Source organism: Culex pipiens, chromosome 3 (assembly GCF_016801865.2).
Source record: "Culex pipiens pallens isolate TS chromosome 3, TS_CPP_V2, whole genome shotgun sequence".
NCBI classification, from domain to species: Eukaryota; Metazoa; Arthropoda; class Insecta; order Diptera; family Culicidae; genus Culex; species Culex pipiens.
Window position 1 is genome coordinate 35,071,437 of NC_068939.1, and position 21,989 is coordinate 35,093,425.

Sequence of the window (21,989 nt, forward strand, 5' to 3'; positions counted from 1 at the left end):
AATTTTTTGGCTCTATCTACCCTACATTTATCAATAAAATTTCAACCGCAGCTGAATTTGAGCCATCAATTGTGAGAAATAAGCTTTCAAATTATTTGGATTACCTCTAATATCTATTATTTATCATCGCCATTTTTGACAACCATCTCCATAATTCCATTTGGCAAGACGAAGACTTATTTTTGCCAAAATAAAACCTATTTGGCATAAGACGTTTGAAGACGTATGAAATGTCATTTTTCCATAACTCCTGACTAGGTTTTAACAAAGGTTTTATCAAGGCTTTGAGGATGTTGTTAGGATTCAGTTGAAAAGCCTTGAACTCCTGTGAAGGTTTTATAAATAGGCCGTAACAACCTTTTGCGGAGGTCCTTTTGGGTTTTAAGTAAGGTTTATTAAGGTTCTGGGAAGTTTGTTACGACTAAGGGGTTTTAATGTTGGTTCTGGCTGATAGGTTTTATAGCGGTTGTGACAGCTTTGATAAAGCCTAAAATGTTACTTGGGAGGGGCGCCAATTTTTTTTCGAATGTGTCATTTTAAGGGAAGTTAAATGTTCTTTTAGAATCTACATTAATCCAGAAAGGTCACTTTTTCATTTATAACAAAAAAAAATTATTTTAAAATTTCGTGTTTTTTCTAACTTTGGAGGATTATATTTTTTAAGTGTAACAATGTTCTACAAAGTTGTAGAGCAGACAATAACAAAAAAATGATATCTGAACACAAGAGGTTTGCTTGTAAACATCTAGAGTTATCGCGATCTTACGAAAAAAAAAAGATTAAATGACATGTTCCAAAAATAAAAAAAGTTGCAAAACAGAAAATGGCAGAGTCAAAAAAAATAGTGTTTTTTTGATGAAAAATACGTTTTTTTTCCGAAATTCAGAGCCCGCCATCAAATTGGGCGTCTAATTTTACATAAAAGTCCCTTTGACACCAAATTTCTATTTCATCACCGTTTCAGGCTGCAAATTCTTGAAAAACACCTCTCTTTTCGCATGTTCAAAAATGGAAGGGGTCGTACCGCCCCTCCGTTACGAGATATCATAAAACGGACCTCGGATTCGTGATCAGAGACAAAAGTTACCCATAGGACAAAGTTTCACGCAAATCTAAGAGGGGTCGGGGCAACTTTTCCCGATTTCGTGTGCGTTGGTAGAGAATTACCGATTTATTTTTTTCAATCACTTACTTCGAATAACATAAACAAAACATCATGATAATTAAACTGCACTGGGGCAGCAAGTAATTTCTACCTATTGTTGACAAATAAGCACATCATTGGTTGATGAAAACTTCAAAGGCCGATTTAAAAATCTATTCATGAATAGCTTAGTTGTGAATTTAGTTAGAATCTGCAGTTTGGACGAGAATTTGGATAAAATTTTATCCAAATTCCTCACATGTCAATCAAACTTGATTTCCTCTAAAATGCTCTGGATTTTGAAAAATCAGCTCTGCCAATATTTTCCTTAAATTTTAAAACTTGTATCAAATCAATCCTTTGCACATAATTTAATTAAAAAGGTTTTTTAGCTGATTTTCATCAATTCAAGTTTTTTTCGATACTAGTGCACCCATTTCAGTTCTTCTTTTTAGCACTAGTATTGAAAAGTATTGATTTTTCCATTTTGTTATTTTTCGTAAAAAAAAGAAGGTAGTTTCGTTGCTCTAGAATGACAAGAAAAGTAAACACTTTCACGACGGAATTGAAAAACAAGTAATTTTTCCTTTGCCTTGGAGCAAATTCAAGAGTCATAATTTTCAATGTCCAGTGACATGTTTTTATGCTAAGGGAAAGATTTTGATGGCATTGATGTTTTGTTCCACCTAATAACAAGGTCAGATTTTTGTGGGTCATATTACAAGTGTTTTTTTTTCTTCTTTCCAATCCAGAGATCGTGAGTTCGATTCTCATACGGGGATGATGAAATTAAAAAAAAATCAATTGAAATTAATTTAAAATATCTGTGCACCGGACTCTTATACCAATCTTCCCCAACTTCCCTTACATTCACAGAAGTACATCCGAAAATTGCAGTACAACATTCCTCTGCTGAAGTGGGACCAACTTCAGTATTCTTCTTTTCCCTCACCCCGAAAAAAATTACACATGGTGGGTCATTTTCACCCACCCTCAAACTCAAAAGCAACCAGCAATGTTAACCATTTTTCACTGACAGAACCAACGAACGCCGGGGCAGTTGCAAAAATTGGGAATGTCCGGAACCGAGCACCATCAGAGAGAAACTGGGAGGGGTTTTCCCCGCAACGAGCCTATCGAGCCGAAACATAATCGCAATCTCGGGAATGTTGTTTTAATTTCTGACCAACAACAACCCTGGTTGTTCGCAACTTTCATGAGCTTTTTGGCCTCGTGCAATGCCATTAAATTGTAACTTTTTGCAGCGAGCGCGCGGTCGGATTGGAATTGCTGCCTTCCGGCTAGGATCCTTCTAGGTTCAATCGACATGGTTGTTGTGTGTGTTTTTATTTTTTTTTTTCGTTAAAATCCTCTGTGGAACAACTAAAAACCACATTGCCTCTGGATTGTTTCGTAATGTATACGAATTACGTGGCTCTGCTAGCCCCGGGAGTGCCATTCCAGTGGAATTAAAAGGGGTCTGATTTGAATTTGTAACGCTTGGAAGAACTTTTGTTTCAACCCTTGCTGGAGAAAAAAAAACTTGCTCTGGATAATTGATGATTTTGCCCCCCGTACAATGTTGTATCAATTTCCCCCTCAAACTCTCTTCCGCAGAGCCCACAACCGCCGCAGTACGTGTACTGGCAGCGGAACGACCGGATGATCAACTACGACGACTCCCGGCGGGACATCTCGATCGAGACGGTGCCGGGGCCGCGGACGCAGAGCCGGCTCATCATCCGGGAGCCGCAGATCAACGACTCCGGCAACTACACCTGCTCCGCGAGCAACACCGAGCCGGCGAGCATATACGTGTTCGTGTCGAAAGGTGAGTGTCAACCTCTGAATTGTTATTTAAAAATATCACACAAAAAAAAACTTGATTTCCTTGAAGTAAACTTAACCTAAACAACACAGCAAAAAATCCGATGGTAAAATCGCATGCAAAAGCATGCACATCACCTTTGTGAGAAAAAGCATGCAATATTGTATGAGAAAACGTGTACACAAAAAGCATGTACCGAAGAAAAAAAAATCAGGCCTGCTCACCCCAAAAATAACATCAATCCGGCGAGAGTCATATTCAGATTACCAAGTCCGCGCCCCAACCCACTCGGCTATTTCGCCGCTATGATAAAAGTTGGATCTTCACCGATGTAGCTGTAGGTTCCCCATACATCGTATGCAGTTAACACAGTATACGACGTACGGAAAACCTACTGTTATATTGGCATTAATCCGACTATTGGCATAGCGGCGAGATAGCCGAGTGGGTTAGGGCGCTGACTTGGTAATCTGAATATGACTCTCGCCGGATTGATGTTATTTTTGGGGTGAGCAGGCCTGATTTTTTTTCTTCGGTACATGCTTTTTGTGTACACGTTTTCTCATGCAATATTACATGGTTTTTCTCACAAAGGTGATGTGCATGCTTTTGCATGCGATTTTACCATCGGATTTTTTGCTGTGAAAGAAAGCTGGCGCATAAAAATATGAAAATGAATACATCCAACTCAATGGGTGTCCCGTATCTGTGGCAAGTAATTTGGAATTACCTCAATTTTCGGCTGGTAATATGTAATCAAAATAATTTTAAGTAATTGGAGTGATTTGCCAAGGAATCCGTTAAAAATATTTTCAGACATAGGCTCTTTGGTCCATACACCGTCAAAACGGAATTTTATGTTTTTATATGGCTTTTTCAAATGTTTGGCTAAATTTTTCGGTCCTCAAAATATTTTGTCCTCAAAGTCTCTGATTAAAAACCCGATTTAATCCCACCTGGGGTGAGATACAGCCTTTCTTACTAAAGAATATAACAATGGTAGAACTTCTTTCAATTCATAACATCGACTTTGTTTATTTATAACGTCAGCACAAAAGAAAGTCTTATGATGAAAGCAAAGTATTATAAATGATATGTTTTCCAAAAGAAATAAAAAACGCAATTTTCACCAAAAGAATATCTTTAATCGTATATATTCTTAATCAAACAAGCGTGTATGACAAACGCGAGCATAGTAAGCATCCCATGCGCCAGTGACAACGCACACCGCGGTTTTGGTTTTCTAGCTTCGGTACGAGCCCTTTTGTGTGTTGGTATTTTGGTTCATCGTACCAGCGCACCAAGCCAAGCAAAACCGAGGTACAAGTGAACCGCGTGTGCCGCACGGTGCAGGGAAGCTAGCCATTCAGCTTCTACGAAAGTGACAGAGTCAGAGATAGCTATTTTTACAACCGCACCACTACACACTCAATCGCGAGTACCTTAGGTAGAAAGCCATTGGCGTCGCCAGCATTGAAAACTTTGAAAACGATATAAACGATGAAAAGCTTAGAAAGCTCCTATTGGAATCCAATGAACCCTGTTAAATAAACTTACGACATCACGAAAAAATGAAGTCTACATTTAGGCAACTTTAGGAGCACACGGAAAACAAATGGATTGTAGCCGGATAAATGTCCTATGTCACAAAAGTTTTTGCGTAAACATTGGACAATTATGCAAAAACGGACAGGGCAAAAGAAATCGAAAAGCTACGATATCTTATATGTTGTAGGAAACATCGGTAGACACGCTACTACAAAACGAGTATAAGTCGAGCTACAAAATATATGCGCCAGCATTCTCGCTCCAGTATTCGAAAGCTCAACTTGACAACATGGCGGCGAAGTGTCGAAAATCGATGCAGTGTGATTTTTTGGCGATTTTTCCGATTAAAATTCATGCTGAATCGTCTTATTTACGAAGATGGAAATGACGTTCAGCCATAAAGTAAAACCTATACCTTTCTTTAGTAAGAAAGGCAAAAATGTACCAGATTTCCCGAAGTGCAAATATTAAAAATTAACCCTTCTATCAAAATGTCGGCAGAACAAAAATCCTCAACACATTTTGTCCAACTATTTTTATAACCTTTCACAAAGATTTGATGCATTTTAACCAGTAATTTTCTTAAAATAAAAAATCTTATGAGCAATTCTCTACCAAAACCGGAAATGGATTTTATTTGTATTTTTTTATTTGGCTCAAACTTTGTGGGGGCCTTCCATATGACCAAATAAGCTATTTGGCATCATTGGTTCACCCATACAAGTCTCCATACAATTTTGGCTGCTGTCCATACAAAAATGGTATGTAAATATTCAAACAGCTGTAACTTTTGAGTGAATTTTCTGATCAATTTTGGGAAATTGAGTTTTAGTGAAAAAAAAGTTGATAAAAAAATCCTCAATTTTTTTTTCCGTGTACCTATTTTTTTCTCAAAAGTCCTCAACAATACCTACAACTTTGCCGAAGACACCAAATTGATCAGAAAATTCACTCAAAAGTTACAGCTGTTTGAATATTTACATACCATTTTTGTATGGACAGCAGCCAAAAATGTATGGAGACTTGTATGGGTGAACCAATGATGCCAAATAGCTTATTTGGTCATAGGGAAGGCCCCCACAAAGTTTGAGCCAAATCAAAAATACAAAAAATTAAAATTGTTGAAATCAGCCGATTTCGTAGAGAGTTGCTCTTATGCGAAAATAAAAATACTAAAACAGCTGTCTTAACCCTTTACATCGCAACCTCGCCGCTAAACGGGCTTCGATTTAAAAAATCTAATTTTCAACCAATTGTTGATCTTTTATGCGTTTTATGCGACCCTGCCATTTTTTTTTAAATGTAATTTTTTTTAAGTAAAAAGAAGTATGCAGTAATTTTTGAAGTGTCCCAGACTATCCCTGTACGCTTTTTTTACAATTAAAATGATTATTGTGCCATTCTATAGCAGAAAATGTGAAAACAAGTAAAAAAATGGTAAAGGTGACTGTAAAAACATGAAAAAATAAACAGGCAAATGTAATGATAGAAGGTAGTAGAATAAGCCATATACTACCAAAAACAAACATACACATTATAATATAAACAATGAAGTAAAGTTTTTCGTAGAACTAAAGTTTCTCATAATGACCTCCTAAACACGGGAAAAACAAAAAAAAAATCGAAAAAATTGGGTGTAGAGGGTTAATTCGATACATTTGTCCTGAATTGCCAAAGATGTTTGCTATTTTTTTCCAATTTTGGGAATTCCCGGGACAAAATACAAAAATTCCCGGGATTCGGTGAATCCCGGTTTTGGAAAAATCCCTGGAATTTTGTCTCGGAAATTTCCGGGATGGATGCATTATGATTTTTGGCATAGGGAATGCATGGACAAAGCTTCATAAAAAAACGTTACTTAATCCACCTTTAGGTGGTTGGTGCCTTACTCGCATTCATAAAGTAAATACACTACACAGCCTCAAACAAATGTATAAAAAACACTTATTTTTTATCAAAATATTTGAGATCCGGCTTAAAAAAAGTGTATTGAAAACACTAAAGTACTTATAACATTTGATAGGGTTGTCAGATCTTCAATCTCTTGGACTTGTTGGAAAGGTCTTTTGATTAGCTTTTTCATCAAAATATTTGAGATCCGGCCTCAAAAAAGTGTATAAATAACACTTAAGTGCTCATAACTTTTGATGGGGTTGTCAGATCTGCAATTTTTTGAACGCGTTGGAAAGGTTTATCAATTACCTTTCTAACAATATATAGCATGACGGGGTTTCTAACAAAAACCATCCTTTTTACAATCTTCCGAAACTTAGCTAAAATCGTTTTTTAAGGATAACTTTTGAAGTACTATTCTAAACTTCATAATATTAACTAGGGTCTTGTGGGACCCCAAGACGGACCGAATGAGATCAAAACGGTCCAAATCGGTTTAGCCAGTCCGTAGATAATCGTGTGCATATTTTTCGGTGCACGGACTCACATCCAGACACACGCACAGACATTTCTTCAAAATTTGATTCTAAGTCGATAGGTATACGTGAAGGTGGGTCTACGAGGTCGAATTAAGAAGCTCATTTTTCGAGTGATTTTATAGCCTTTCCTCATGAGGTGAGGAAGGCAAAAAAGATAGTTAAAAACAAGGGTTTCCAGCAAGGCCTCAGACTGGCAAGTAATTAATAATTACTTTAATTTTTAGCTGGTAATTAGGTAATTCTTTAATTACTTAGTAATTCATGGTAATTAGAGTAGTTGTTGTTCATTCATTTATTTCTGGCAGCTTTAACCTTCTTGGTCATTCGCTGCCCTTAGTATTAAATATAAACTTAATTTGTTATTCTAACTTGTGTAATACTAGTTTTTCTCCGTACGCTTGTCGTCGCTTGCTATCTGCTGGTTTGTTGGCCTCCAACGTTGGGCCTGCTGGGCCTTGTCACCAATATTTGTCCGAGGGGACAGGGGTAATTAGAGTAATTTAAAGCAATTAATTGATAATTAAAGTAATTTTAACTAATTAAAGTAATTGATTTTTTTAAATTGTACTTCTTCAACGAAACTATTTATTTTTCATATATTATCTATTATAACAGTTTTTTATTAATTTCAAATCAGAGTGAAACTCAAAGATTAAAAAAGACTGGTTTTATACACAGTAAAAAATAATGTAAATTTGGAAGCTGTAATTTTGGAAGGTTGAATATTACCTATAATATGATGTAATTTTACCTAAATTTAGACTGAAAAAGTGACATTACACCAGAAATGTGGTAAAATTACACATTTCCAGAGGTAAAACAACACCTTTTTCCTGACATAAAAGATGTACCCCTTCCCAGATGTAATATTACCATGTTTTTTTTCTTTGTACGTAGAAGGCCTTATTCACCACAGTTCTCTCCTAAAACAACCCTAATTATTTTATCATGTTGTTTATCGAAGCTGATTAACAACAAAAGGCAACGCCATGATATATTACCCAGTGAAAAATGTTTTGTGAATACGAAATCTATTCATATTTATTAAGTAATTATAAAAATACGTTTTATTTTTTTTATTTTTTTGCAAGACCTACATTAGAATTGATTATTTTTCAATGCATTTCCTTCTTTTATGCAGTCTAAATTATTTGAAGATTATGTGGATCAAATATTTAAAATAAAATGTACTTAATTATCATTGATAAAAACAAAGTTTTCAAGAGATAGCCATTTAAAAACCAATAATAATAAAAATATGTGTTTTTTCATAGTCTGCAGAAATTGACAGTCCTGTTATATCTCTCTATTAAGAGCTAAGCCATTTTCCCTGTAAATTTCCAAATATTTCTAAGACGAATGTTTTATTGTTAAAAACCAAACTCAGTGAAATTAAAATCGAATAATATTCAGATGCAGAAATTAAATCCAATGTGAATGTCACATTTCACATTATGCATATTTTCAGTAATGGTTTTTTTAATTTGCTTTGAAAAAAAATACATGCAAGGTAATGTCAAACCTTTTTTTTCAAAAATTAATATTTTTGTGAAAAATTTGGATATTTTATGAAAAGAAAATACTTTTGCAATTCATCAAATAATTGCCCAAAAATTTAATTTTTTTTTTCGAAAATCCATATTTTTGTGAAATTTTTTAGTATTTTTGAATAGATTTTTTTTTACAAATCCTCAAAAATTTGCAACCATTTGAATCCCACATTGAAAATGCTGATTTATTTTCTAAAATACATGTTTTCGTTGTTTTTTTTTCTTCTAAAATCCGTATTTTTGTAAAAAATAGTATTCTCACATGTCAAACCAATGTTTCAAACATTTTAAAACTTAACATTATTTCGATGAATTTCACAATTTTCATGAGGAGCCGCTGAAAATATTTGTCAAAGTTTATGTTTGGCTCGAAAAATCGGGGGCCGTTTTTCAAACAACTTCTATATTTTAATGGCATTCGACTTGCAATAAACTGAGAACAATTTTAAATTATTAATTAATTATATTAAATTCATATATTGAAGTAAAACAGTACAGTATTTTTTTTGCTTTTATGACAATCACGACTTCAAAAAACTTCAGTCAACTTAAATAATCTTCTTTTGCAATTAATTGATAAGGGTTCGGTTGATTGAAACGTGAAACATAATAAAATTTCGAATCAGATAATGAACAGATTAAATTGGATATAAATCAAATATTATTGTTCATATCAATTGAGCTACTTATTTTTTACCTGAAAATGGTAAAATTAAATACTAATGTCAATTTTATAATAAAATAAAACAATTCCAAATTTCAAACCAATTAACTCGCTGTAGGATATTATGTAAACATCACCCAAAGTTTCAGCGCCCTAGTGGGGGGCAATTTTGACGGTTGATCGCCTATAGCTTTTTTCAATAAAAATTATACGCGAAATTCACAATATCTAGATTAGTACAAAAAAAATAAACAGCATAATTTTTGAAAGAGTTATCAAATGAGCTATTTATAAATAATTTAAAATTGAACCGTAGAAATGAATACTTAAATTTAAATTAAATGTTTTTTTTTATCGCAGTGAAAAGTAATTAAGTAATTGATGTAATTAACCATTTTGGACCAGTAATTTGAGTAATTAATTGGCAGACTAGCAAGGGTCTCGTGGCGCAGGGGTAGCGGCTTCGGCTGCCGATCCCGATGATGCTATGAGACGCGGGTTCGATTCCCGCCTTATCCACTGAGCTTCTATCGGATGGTGAAGTAAAACGTCGGTCCCGGTTTCTCCTGTCTCGTCAGAGGCGCTGGAGCAGAAATCCCACGTTAGAGGAAGGCCATGCCCCGGGGGGCGTAGTGCCAATAGTTTCGTTTTTTCGCAAGTAATAAAAGCTTCTGGAAACCCTTGGTTAAAAATGCCAAAAAAAATTGCGAAATCGTAAAGGACTATAATAAACGTTCAAAATACAATACTCATAGTGGATGATCAATTATTTGGAATTATTCGAGAAAATCCCCATTTTTAATATCGTGTCTCAATTCGCTGCTTAAAAAACGTTATTGTAACAACTAGCAATCAAACGTAGAGATATATGTTCCATTTTAATGTGAATAGTTTCATGTAATCATTTTGTTTGCATTTTTAACATCAATCCATATTTAATCAAATGATATTTCCCTTCTTATGAGAGCACCACTCTCCAAAGCAATAAACTATTCGAGCATGAAAACATACCCCAGCCAAGCAGCTTTGAATCGCAATTCAGCAATTTTCCGCTTTTCCGCATTGACGCACTGCTCTAAGAGATAGCAAGTGCACCATGAAGAGAAAAAAAATCCGATTTTCCCAGCGCAGCAGCATCACTTGCAAGATGATTTAATGAAACGAAGCGCCATTTGCAATCGCCCAACTTGATTACGATGCGTTTTTTTATGATTTTTCCACTCCACTTTCATCAAGAGAGTGAGAGAGAAATGGGAAAAGTTTTTCCCCGCAAAGTGATGCCATTTTACGAGTTGCGTTTTTTTTTTTCTCGCTGCTTCACCCAAAACCAAATCGAAGACAATAAATTGAGTAATCAGCTGCCAATTCGGGACGTTTTGCGAAGGAGACAAGATTTGGAAACTTTTTCTTGTGGGTGTCGCATTTATGTCTGGTTTCTACTCAATGAAGTGAAAGAGCTTTCGAGAGATTTTCTGCGCTTTTCCGGAGGCTAATAAAACAACTGTAAAACGGAAAGTACAAAGTGCCCTTTTTCAAGATTGCGAATAGAAAACCCCACCGAAGATACTATCTAAATTTCCTGATAAATTGCCGCACTCATCAGAAGCGTATTAGTGCCTAATTCGAGTTTAAGTATGATACTCTTCCTAATCACCAAAAACAAAAACAAAAAAAAACTTTCCTCTTTTTCCCGGCCCAAAACCCAGCACCGACATAATTTTCAGCTCAACTCGTCATGATCGATATGGGGCGGTGCTCGTGGTGGTAAAGTTTTTCCCACCCCATGAAAATCTCATCCATTAGAATCACTTAAGGGCATGTGCGTGTTATCTCTATTTAAGGGTAGTCCCGAAAAAGTTGCCTTTTTTCCATCCCTTGTGGAACTTTTCTCCGAAAGCAAAAAAAAAATTGCCACCTGAACTTTCTGCTGATGAAGCTAAATCCCCCCACACTGAGGACCATCCACTGGGGCCAAGAAATATTTTTGAATACCTTTTTTCCCCGGTAAGGGATGATGACGTAAATAAAGTTTTTCCTTGGCTTAAGAGTAATGATACGATATGGTCCGATAAAGTGTATCATTTCGGGGGAAAGGTAGCCCATTAAAAGTTTTGCGTAGTCTTTGTTGAAAATGAACGAAAGTCAACTGGTTTGATATTTTTTTTGTTAATTGGCTTCCTTTCATTAAATGTTGTACCTTCCATCGGATGGGGAAGTAAATCGTCGGTCCCGGCCTTGGTTCATTCCATGTGTAGGAGTCTTCTCCCTGCCATAAGTACAAACATCACACCAAACCAAGCCTGCTTCGGTGGAATCGCTGGTGGCGGTTTGACTCGCAATCCAAAGGTCGTCAGTTCGAACCGTGGGGTGGAAGGTTCCTTGGAGTAGAAAAAGTTTTGGGTGCCCTCCCCATGCAAGCCTTCGGACTCCTTGGTTCGAGCGGAAACTTGCAATAGAGTCCACAAAAGACCTGGGGGTCGTTAATTTAGAATGCAGCCAATGTCAGAAAATGTGATCAACGACAGAAAAAAATGATGTCTGGATCAACCATGTCACAAGTCGTTGGATGCGTAGACCTTCCCACCGAGTCCAAAATATTGAAGATTTGACAACTCTATCAAAAGTTATGAGTACATGAAGTGAATTCAAAGAACATTTGTTGGTCGAACATTGTTATTTTAGAAAAAAAAAGCATGCATTAATGTGAGATAGACGCCAACCACCTTGATGTGGATAAAGTATGCTTTAAAAAATATGCTTTCTAAATTTTAAATGACGTAAAAGTTAAAAAAAATCTTCGTTTAATAATTTTTAAGGGTTGTTGTCTTCTTATTCGAAAACTGTCCAACTTACGGACCCAATATTGTATATCCTGCAACAATGGAATTGTAAAATTAGTCAAATTAGAATAAATAATAGTAGTTTATGCAACAAGGTGCAAAAAAAGATTTTTTCAGCACGAGTCGTACATTTATCCAGCAAGGTTCACCGAGTTGGATAAATACGACTGAAAAAATCAAGTTTTGCAACGAGTTCCACACAACATTTTTTGCACTTCCGAAAACCACCCTTTGAATGGAATTGTGAATCGAATGAGTCAATCCACCATTGAAATCAAAACAATGTTGAAAAGTATTACTTTTCAAAACAAGTGCTGAAAAGTAAAAGACCATTTCAGTGCTGAATAGTAGAACTTTTCAGCATTTGTTTTGAAAAGTGTTTCTATTCAATTCTTTTATGCTTGGTAGAGAAAAGTAGGCTGTTTCGGCGTTCGAGAATGACAAAAAAAGTAAAAAGTATCACGACGGAATTGCAAAAAAAAAAAATATTTCAATAGTACCCGTAGTTTTGAAGATACTAAAATATCTGTAACAAAAATCTGGGTGCAATAGCTCTGCTTGATGTGCACCGGTAATGTCAAATATTTGATTCATACATAATACCGTTTTGTGAAAATTCGAGTGTTTAACATTTAAAAAATTATTATGCATTGAAATCTATCGAATTGCATTATTTTGTGGTAATTCAATTATTTACAAAAATCTACACACAACATCGCGTCGTTTGATACCCATGTTGCAGTTTTAATATATTTGAATATTTTTGAAAAAAAAGGATATGTTGTGACCATATCAGTATTCAAAATTTTTATTTTGCAATTCCATTGCATTGACTTTTCGAGACATTTTGATTGTACTTTGAAAATTTTGTGACAAGAGCAATTTTCTATATATAATTTCGTAAATCGACTTATCATATTATTTTTTTATTTGTATGAAACTTTTTTGCATCTAACAAATTTGGGTTCTGTCCATAGAAATGAGCTATTAAAACAGTCGAAAATCTGTAGCTCAAGAAAAGATTTTCTGGCCGAGTTGTAGGGTATTAGTAGGACTGTTGAAAAAAAAATTGTTACATTCGAGAAAAATGACCCATTCATTTCAATTAACTTTTTATCACAAAAACCCCATTTTGACAAACTATACACCTTCGATTTTTTCATATTTTTATACGACAAAATGTGGTTTTGGCCAAGTTATAATCTTAAAAAAAGTGTTTTTTTTTTTTTTGGAAAGTAGCAAATATGCACACAACATGATTTAAATCATCATTTTTAGAACTACTTAACCTTTTGAAATTTTATTTTGAAATTTTGAAATTTTTTTTATTGAACAATAATAACGTAGTAGAAACAGATCTCTTCAATTTCTTTTCTTTTTCACTCCGCTTGGAGACAGTAATTTAATGAGATTTCAGACTGGATTTCGCCATGTGATGTGATAATTTTCAAGGTTGCCTAAGAATTGAAAATTGAGAATAAAACCAACACCATCTGAACTGATCCTCAACACTATGACAGCCTATGCGATTCGTTTCTGCTCCACTTTTTTAAGGGGATAAGGGAAAATCTCTTCGGTTTCACTTGGATTTGGACGGTTTTTGAAAAGGTATAAGATCTAGGATACGCTCTAAGCAAGCGTTGCGAGTATTGCATTATGTGTTAATGGATTATGGTGTCATTATCAAGGCAAGCAATCAGATCAGGGCTGAGCTGTAGGTTAGTCGAGGTTAGTCGTCGACTAACAAGTTCTTTAACAAAAATGTCGCCCTCCTTAAACCATTTGGCGCCCTCAGCAGGGCCCAAGAGAAACTTTGCATTTTGCAAATTTGCCAAGTTGCCGATTTGTGCTGCGCCTTCTTGAAAAAGATAAAGCGCCCCCTCAGGAAGCCCCAGGGCGCCCAAAATGCCATTTTTGCAAATTAAAAAAAAAGAGCCTAAGGGAGATCAGGGCTGAGCTGTAGGTTAGTCGAGGTTAGTCGTCGACTAACAAGTTCTTTAACAAAAATGTCGCCCTCCTTAAACCATTTGGCGCCCTCAGCAGGGCCCAAGAGAAACTTTGCATTTTGCAAATTTGCCAAGTTGCCGATTTGTGCTGCGCCTTCTTGAAAAAGATAAAGCGCCCCCTCAGGAAGCCCCAGGGCGCCCAAAATGCCATTTTTGCAAATTAAAAAAAAAGAGCCTAAGGGAGATCAGGGCTGAGCTGTAGGTTAGTCGAGGTTAGTCGTCGACTAACAAGTTCTTTAACAAAAATGTCGCCCTCCTTAAACCATTTGGCGCCCTCAGCAGGGCCCAAGAGAAACTTTGCATTTTGCAAATTTGCCAAGTTGCCGATTTGTGCTGCGCCTTCTTGAAAAAGATAAAGCGCCCCCTCAGGAAGCCCCAGGGCGCCCAAAATGCCATTTTTGCAAATTAAAAAAAAAGAGCCTAAGGGAGATCAGGGCTGAGCTGTAGGTTAGTCGAGGTTAGTCGTCGACTAACAAGTTCTTTAACAAAAATGTCGCCCTCCTTAAACCATTTGGCGCCCTCAGCAGGGCCCAAGAGAAACTTTGCATTTTGCAAATTTGCCAAGTTGCCAAGTTGCGCCGCGAAACGCTGCCGCGTTTGTTTTGAATCAACTAGCAGTGCTCTTCAACGTGTTCCGTTTTGATGATTCTTTCCTTTTTCTAGATGCTGCTACGTTGCTGTTCGCTCTGTTCACACTGTTCGTTTTATGCATCGCTAGCATACAATGACCGGTGTTATGGTATATCAGGGTCTGATCTGTGTTTGAAATATACATTTTTGTTCGCTGCGATGATTTAATTTATTGCGGCTGGAGTGGCTATTTTTGCCAAATCAATAATAAAATTACCTTTAGTAGGGGTGCAATCGGGTCAAAATGATTTTTTTTATGGAATTTGCAATTCCTCAGTCTTTTTAATGAAACTTTATTATGTTTAAAGGGTAGAGTAGGATACATCCGAAATATTACATTCCAAGAACAAAACCCGCGATTTTGGCAGCTTTATATATGTGGGGTACGGTTTTCACCAAAAATGATTTTTCAAAAAATCAACCTTCTAATATGTTCTTTGAAATGGGTCGATTCCTTTGAAAGAGTAACACTGCTGAGTTACTTGTTATGATCATTGCTTCGTATTAGAGCATTATTTTAGTTTCAATTTTTAAACGATTCATCAAATTCCATCATATTTTTGGAAAATGTTAGTAAACTATCTTAGATCAATCCTTCGCTTTTTCGCTATCATTTAAATTGTTTTTGTTCGTTAGAAGTCATTAGATTAGATTAGATAGATTAGATTAGATTTGTTCGTAAGAAGTAATGAGAAGTGAATCGTTTTTTGACCCATAGTCAGACAAACTGACGGTACAGTAATGTTAACTTGATAAAGTTTTCAATGTTATTTTGAGATAGAATAATGTTGATTTTAAATGAAATATGTTTGTATGAAAATTGATTACCTTTCCGAATAGGGGATTCATACTCGTACTGTGGCTAAATAACTGTTGCAGTTTGCCGATAATCAAACAACATTTTATGATTAGTGCAGGGACCTAATGGAAAGGGCAAATGGATAAAATTTATGTGTCTTTCTGAAACTCACTTTTTCATTTGCTAACGTAGCTGTTATTTTTTTTTGTAATCAAAAAACGAACAGCATATTCCCCCCCCCCCCCCCCCCCCCCCGCTCATCACTTGGCGCCCCTTGTACAAATATAGGCGCCCTACGAGGAGAAGCGCCCTCGCCAAGAACATTGGCGCCCTAAACCCGCCAACAGCGACTAACTAGTTCAAAATCGTACAGCTCAGCCCTGAATCAGATGCTGCTTCTGAGTCGATTCCCGTTTGGGTATTATGCAGTTATTTTTTACGGTAGAAATAAATCAACAATCTTTTTTTCGATGAGCAAGCTTAAGCTCCGAAACTACAGTACAGGGCTAACCACTATTCAGGTCACCCCTCATTGTGTATGCTTTCACGCCTCCAAACAGCGATTTCGCATCCTGCCTCAACTTCGAATCATGTCATTTTCCCTGACCTACTCTCACCACTTGCCGTGTACGACACCCTGGTTACGAAAGACTCTCTGCTCGGGTGTAACCCAGTTTTCGTCCTCCCACACATGACTTCACCCCGGGTGCTGTCAGTCCATTCCGTCAGCATCATTATCTTCCCCCCTTTCGTTACATCATCCACGCGTCCGCGTCCTCCCGGATTGAAAGGAACCACCGGGCCAAAGATTCCAACTGGTGGACAGGGGGTGACGGGTTTCATCATCATGGCGACACGGACGGTTATCATCCGGGGGGGAAGACACTTCCGATTGTCACGCTTCCTCGGCGGAGACTGACTGGTCAACGGTCGCCGGGTGACGTGTTCTAGTTTGGTCCGTCATTATTATCGCAACGCGCAATACAATGGCGCGCGCTGGTTTGGGGAACAAGTTGTCAAATTTGATAGTTTTGATTTATTTCATGAACTTTGAAATTGATGGAATTATTTTTAAACGATTCAAATTAGTATTCCCAAATTGATCAGCTATAAATTTAAAAATCTTTGTTCATAAGATTGAGATTCCTCTAAGGGATAAACCAGGTCTTCAAGCTCTGGGTCATACGTACCTACCCTCATTAGATATTTGAAACAGAAAATGCGCCGAATTATAAAATAGAATTACAAATAACTAGCTAATTTGGATTAAAATATAAGAAAAAATATTAAGGGGCGCCAAAATCAATTGTATGAATATTTACAGAAGTATTTTTGAAAATTCATACTTAATGCTAAATTTATTTTTTCAAGTGGCAGAAAGTTAAAGGAGTTCTAGAAGAGCTTCTCAAAATAAATACACGTTAAAGTTTGGACCGTTGTATAATGAAGTTTAAGTCATACCTTCCAGACTAAAAAAATGTCCAACTATATGTTATTTTCACGTTAATTTGGCTGTGAATCACAATCAGCCAAATTGTGAAAAAATTATGGTCATATTTTGAGCTTCTTTGAAATAGGAATTATTTTAACATTAAAACATATACCTTTCTTTTGAAATTTTTACATTCTCGAGTTAAAAAATGGCCTTTGAAATATTTTCAGCTCGATTTCCCCTTTTATAATCAACTTCGTGCATTGAAATTTGCATACTCTTTTAAAAAATAATAAAGTTTTGAAATTGGAAAACTGCTGTAAATTTTCAGCAATCAGACCAACATTATTTGTTCAAGAAAAAAATGTTTTTCAGAGCACATCACTTTTTCAGTTTTAGCTTAACCGGTGTTGTTTACTTTTTAAATCGTCTAAAAAGTTTTGGTAATGAAAAACAATTTTGAAAAAAAACTCAGTTGAAAACAAAAATACTATATTTTATTAAGGTTTGAAAACAAAAAAAAATATTTTTCTAGAATATAAAATTTAATCTTACGTATTAAAAATAAACAAATAAATACTGATGGAAATAAAAATCTATGCAAAACATAATTAAAAAATCAAATTATGAAATAACAGACATTCTCGTATGTTTAGCAGGGTAAACACTCGCTCCTAACTTCATCCAATTTGCTGATTTTCCCTATTTAAACAACTAATTTAGGTTTACTTTCGATAGAATCTTGCTTGCTCATTTCTTATTGAGCTATTTATCATTCGATTTAAGTCGAAAACACTTTTAATGAGCTGTAATTGAATGTCAAAGTGATGATATGGCAACATTAGAGGCACGCTGGAATTAGATGCTGTTCTCCTATATTCTCAAATATCGTATGGACAAATATCCCTTAAAATGTATAAAAATTATCTTTATATTTTTTTCTAGCAAAAAAAATCGTCAATACTTAGAAATTTTGGAAACTTTTGATTGCAAAACAACTGGACAGGTGAATAATGCATTTTAAAACACTTTTTTCATTCAAATGTTGAAACCGTAGCCTGTAATTTTATTTTTATTTTTTGGTCAGAGTCGCGGGACATAACCATCAAAAATATTTGCAAAAACCTAAATTGATTTTGACGAAATTTTGTTCTGTTGCTGCATGTTGAAAAATTATGCTTCGATGCCGGTGTGCTCTTTTGAACTAAGCTTGCTGGGATTCCTATCTAGATAGAACAAGAGAGCACACGAGCAACGAGTTATATTTTTTTCAATATTTTAGAAGACTTCTTTTCTTTTTCCGTTGTCGGTAATTAACGAAATGAAATCCAAAGCCAAATCAGCTTATTATTTTACGAAACCGGAAAAATTCTTTGCTTATTCAATAAAAATTAATACTAGATCAGATCGAATAATGCAGGCTTAAAAATATTAATTTAGCTAACTTGTTATAGCAAAATTTATCATGATTGAGCATTTTATTCTGTGCATTTATGGGAAAAAAAACCTGCTATCATTATCGATTTTATTAAATCTTTAAAAATATTCAGCCAACTTAACTACTAAAATAAATTTTCAATTCAACCTATATCATGTTAATTGAAAAATAGAACATAAAATGCAATTATTAAATCAAAACTCATTTTGAAGCAATCATTGTAAATTAATATCAATTTATCCAAATGCTTGTAAATTTGGGAGAGGCACCAAATTGTTGCTTCGCCAAGGGCGCCGTGGACCCAAGGTACTGCTCTGGTCACACCATTACCTTAACAACATTCACCAACCCTTCTGATGGGCCACCGATTATCGCCAAGAGATGAGGAGTCAAACGTGCGACGTACACTCGCAAATGTCTGTGCCGCCGCGTGTGGTTCGACGCCTCCACTGCCTGGTCTTGGCCACCGGAACAACGACGGCACTCTGTTGATGTACTATATTCCTTCGACGAGGGGGAGGGTGCTGGACACCCGTCCGATATACGAAGAGATATGTAATTAAAGCAAACCCTGGAGCTATAATCGCGCTCTTCCCGGTCGGAGCTATAGTAGCTGTAGTGGGCTGCTGGAAGATATTCCAAGGCCATGTGGACATGACAGCGTGATGGCCTGGGCCGGGCCTGTCACGTTGCAAATGAGACATCCCGGGGAGATATGTGGGGTTCTCTGTACGACCTCCATAATGTAGCCATGAGTGAACCAGCTTGTGGCCGATCAGGATGTGTAATTTATTGACTTGTGGGATGTGTTTGTGGTTTGGATGATGATAGTGTTTTTATGGTTGAGAGATAACAGTCTTGATTTTCAATCAATAATAACATACTTCAAGATTAAAATAACATTTTCCATAGTTCCCAAAATTTGAGAAAGCTTCAAGCAAAAAAGAAGACTTATTAAACGAAATTCAAGCTCAGCATCAACCCCAACCCTTCACCGGAAGCCCATTCTTCCGGCACTCCCACCCTTCAATCATCGGCAGAACCAGTCACTCAATAGGACCTTCCCAGCCCACACCGCACACCATCACCATGAAATTCGAAGAAACTCAACAAGTTTTTAATTAAAAGCGAACACCCCGGACTGATGGTCGTTTCCGGTTAGGTTTCGAGGAAAGCACAAGCTGGGCTGCCCCACCCTCCCCCAAGTCATCGAAGAGGTTTCGAGAAGGCACACGGACAAAGAATCTAATCAGTTCAGCTTTTGGCAACGAAGACTTCATCAGCGCGGCTTCCGGGGGAGGGAAACTATGCACAAGATGAAGAATTTTTTAGGAATCGGAGGGAGATGGTGCCCCAATTCCACGTGCCAACACGTGGGGATTTGGGGTGAACAGGGATGTGAAAACTGTTTGAAAAACATGGTTACAAAAAAGATGCTTTTAAATTAGCTTCACAACATACACTTTCTATCATCAAAATCAAAATCAAATTATTCCCTCTACAGCATTGCCTTGGCGTTCTCGATTGCGAGATTCCTACTCGATACTAGATGCCCGAAGGCTTGATTGTTGAGGCAATTGCAAACCTCTTTTTACACCTAAGCTTCCATCCACCCCGGGATTCGAACTGACGACTTTTGAATTGTGAGTCCAACTGCCTACCAGCGACTCCACCGAGGCAGGACCGAGGGAGACGACTCCTACACCTGGACTGAGCTAACGACCTAACACTTCTAGGTTAGACCGGGGCCAAAATATTCTTCCCCATCCGACGGAAGGCGTGATCAGACAAATCTCGTCTCAAAATTTGCCACCGGGACCTTCTGGGATCGAACCCAGGCCGACTGGGTGAGAGGCAACCACGCTTACCCCTACACCACGGGTCCCGGCACTTTCTATCATATAGACCCTAAAATAAAATAAAAATATAAGAGTTAACTAGTGCAATTTTCAATTCCACAATCATTCAGGGTATTACAGAATAAATTGGTAATACATGCTCACCATAACATATTTTAAACTAAACATTTTTTGCGACCAATATTTCGATTTTTTGAAAAAAATCAGTATTGATTAAAAAATTCATCACTCGGTCAAAGCTTTTTTGCCCATTCTGAAAATTTCAGAAAAAATGGAATTTGATGTCCCCTAAAACATATGGGTAATTCTCTACCAACTCACACGAAATCGGGAAAAGTTGCCCCGACCCCTCTTCGATTTGCGTGAAACTTTGTCCTAAAAGGTAACTTTTGTCCCTGATCACGAATCCGAGGTCCGTTTTTTGATATCTCGTGACGGAGGGGCGGTACGACCCCTTCCATTTTTGAACATGCGAAAAAAGAGGTGTTTTTCAACAATTTGCAGCCTGAAAAGGTGATGAGATAGAAATTTGGTGTCAAGGGGCTTTTATGTAAAATCTGTCGTGGGTGACCATGAACGGCCATGATCGATGACGACCAACTTTTTCAAAACTTTTTTTCGTAAAATCGCGATAACTTGTGATGTTTGTAAGCAAACTCCTTATGTCTATATATCAAAATTTTTGTATTTGTCTGCTCTACAACTTTGTAGAACATTGTTACACTCTAAAAAATAACCCTGCAAAGTTAGAAAAAACACAAAATTTTAAAATGAAAATTTTTGTTCTAAATGAAAAAATGACTCTTCTGGGTCAATGTAGATTCGAAAAGAACATTAAATTTCCCATTAAATGTCATGTTCCAAAAAATTTTACAGTCGAGTAACGGAAAATGGCAGAGCTTTTAAAACTTTTTTAGTGTTTTTTTCGATGAAAAATACGTTTTTTTTTTAATTTTGAGTACTCCATCAAATCGGGCGTCTAATTTTACATAAAAGTCCCTTTGACACCTCTTTTTTCGCATGTTCAAAAATGGAAGGGGTCGTACCGCCCCTCCGTCACGAGATATCAAAAAATGGTCCTCGGATTCGTGATCAGGGACAAAAGTTACCCCTTAGGACAAAGTTTCACGCAAATCGAAGAGGGGTCGGGGCAACTGCTGTGTGAGTTGGCGGAGAATTACCCATATCAAAAATAAAAAAAATATTTTTTTTTTTTGCAAGTCAAGCTTTAGTGACAAAAAGTGAGGTTGAAAATCACAAAAAAAAATTACCGTGCATCATTTTTTTCAGAGTCCTTATCTTATCCATACCTACAACTTTGCCGAAGACACCAAATCGATCAAAAAATTCCTTCAAAAGATACAGATTTCTGAATTTTCATACATCATTTTTGTATGGACAGCTGCCAAATTTGTATGGAAATTTATATGGACAAACTAATGATACAAAATTGCCTCTTTGGGCATGCCGAAGGCACCAAAAAATTTCAGCCGGATTAAAATATACAAAAATTAAAATTCCAATAAAAATACCGATTTCGTAGAGAATTGCTTAACGGTAATTTTTGCAACAATAATCTACTCTAGGCTCTGATTGATTTTCACCGTTAAAACGCAATTTTAATAATTTGCAAAAATATTGATGGTTCCCAATAACTTATTTCCGGTTCATCATCCGTTAACTGCCATGGAACAAAATTATCCAAACAACTTTCAATTTAATAAATTTTACTTCTCTTGTTAATTTTACAATTATTTATTTGTAATATTTTTTGAAGAATTTTAATATAATAAGCTTTTAAGTTTCAATGGTTCAATGG

General features: G+C 36.2%; 1 protein-coding gene across 1 annotated transcript in view; it reads left to right on the forward strand.

The window, feature by feature from the left end:
* The window catches only part of LOC120426789 (uncharacterized), a 108,799-nt gene that overhangs the window by 43,240 nt on the left and 43,570 nt on the right, over positions 1-21,989 (forward strand). The window contains exon 3 of the mRNA XM_039591566.2: positions 2,762-2,975. Within this exon, the coding sequence (XP_039447500.1) occupies positions 2,762-2,975 (214 nt within the window). The remainder of the gene's footprint in view (positions 1-2,761; positions 2,976-21,989) is intronic.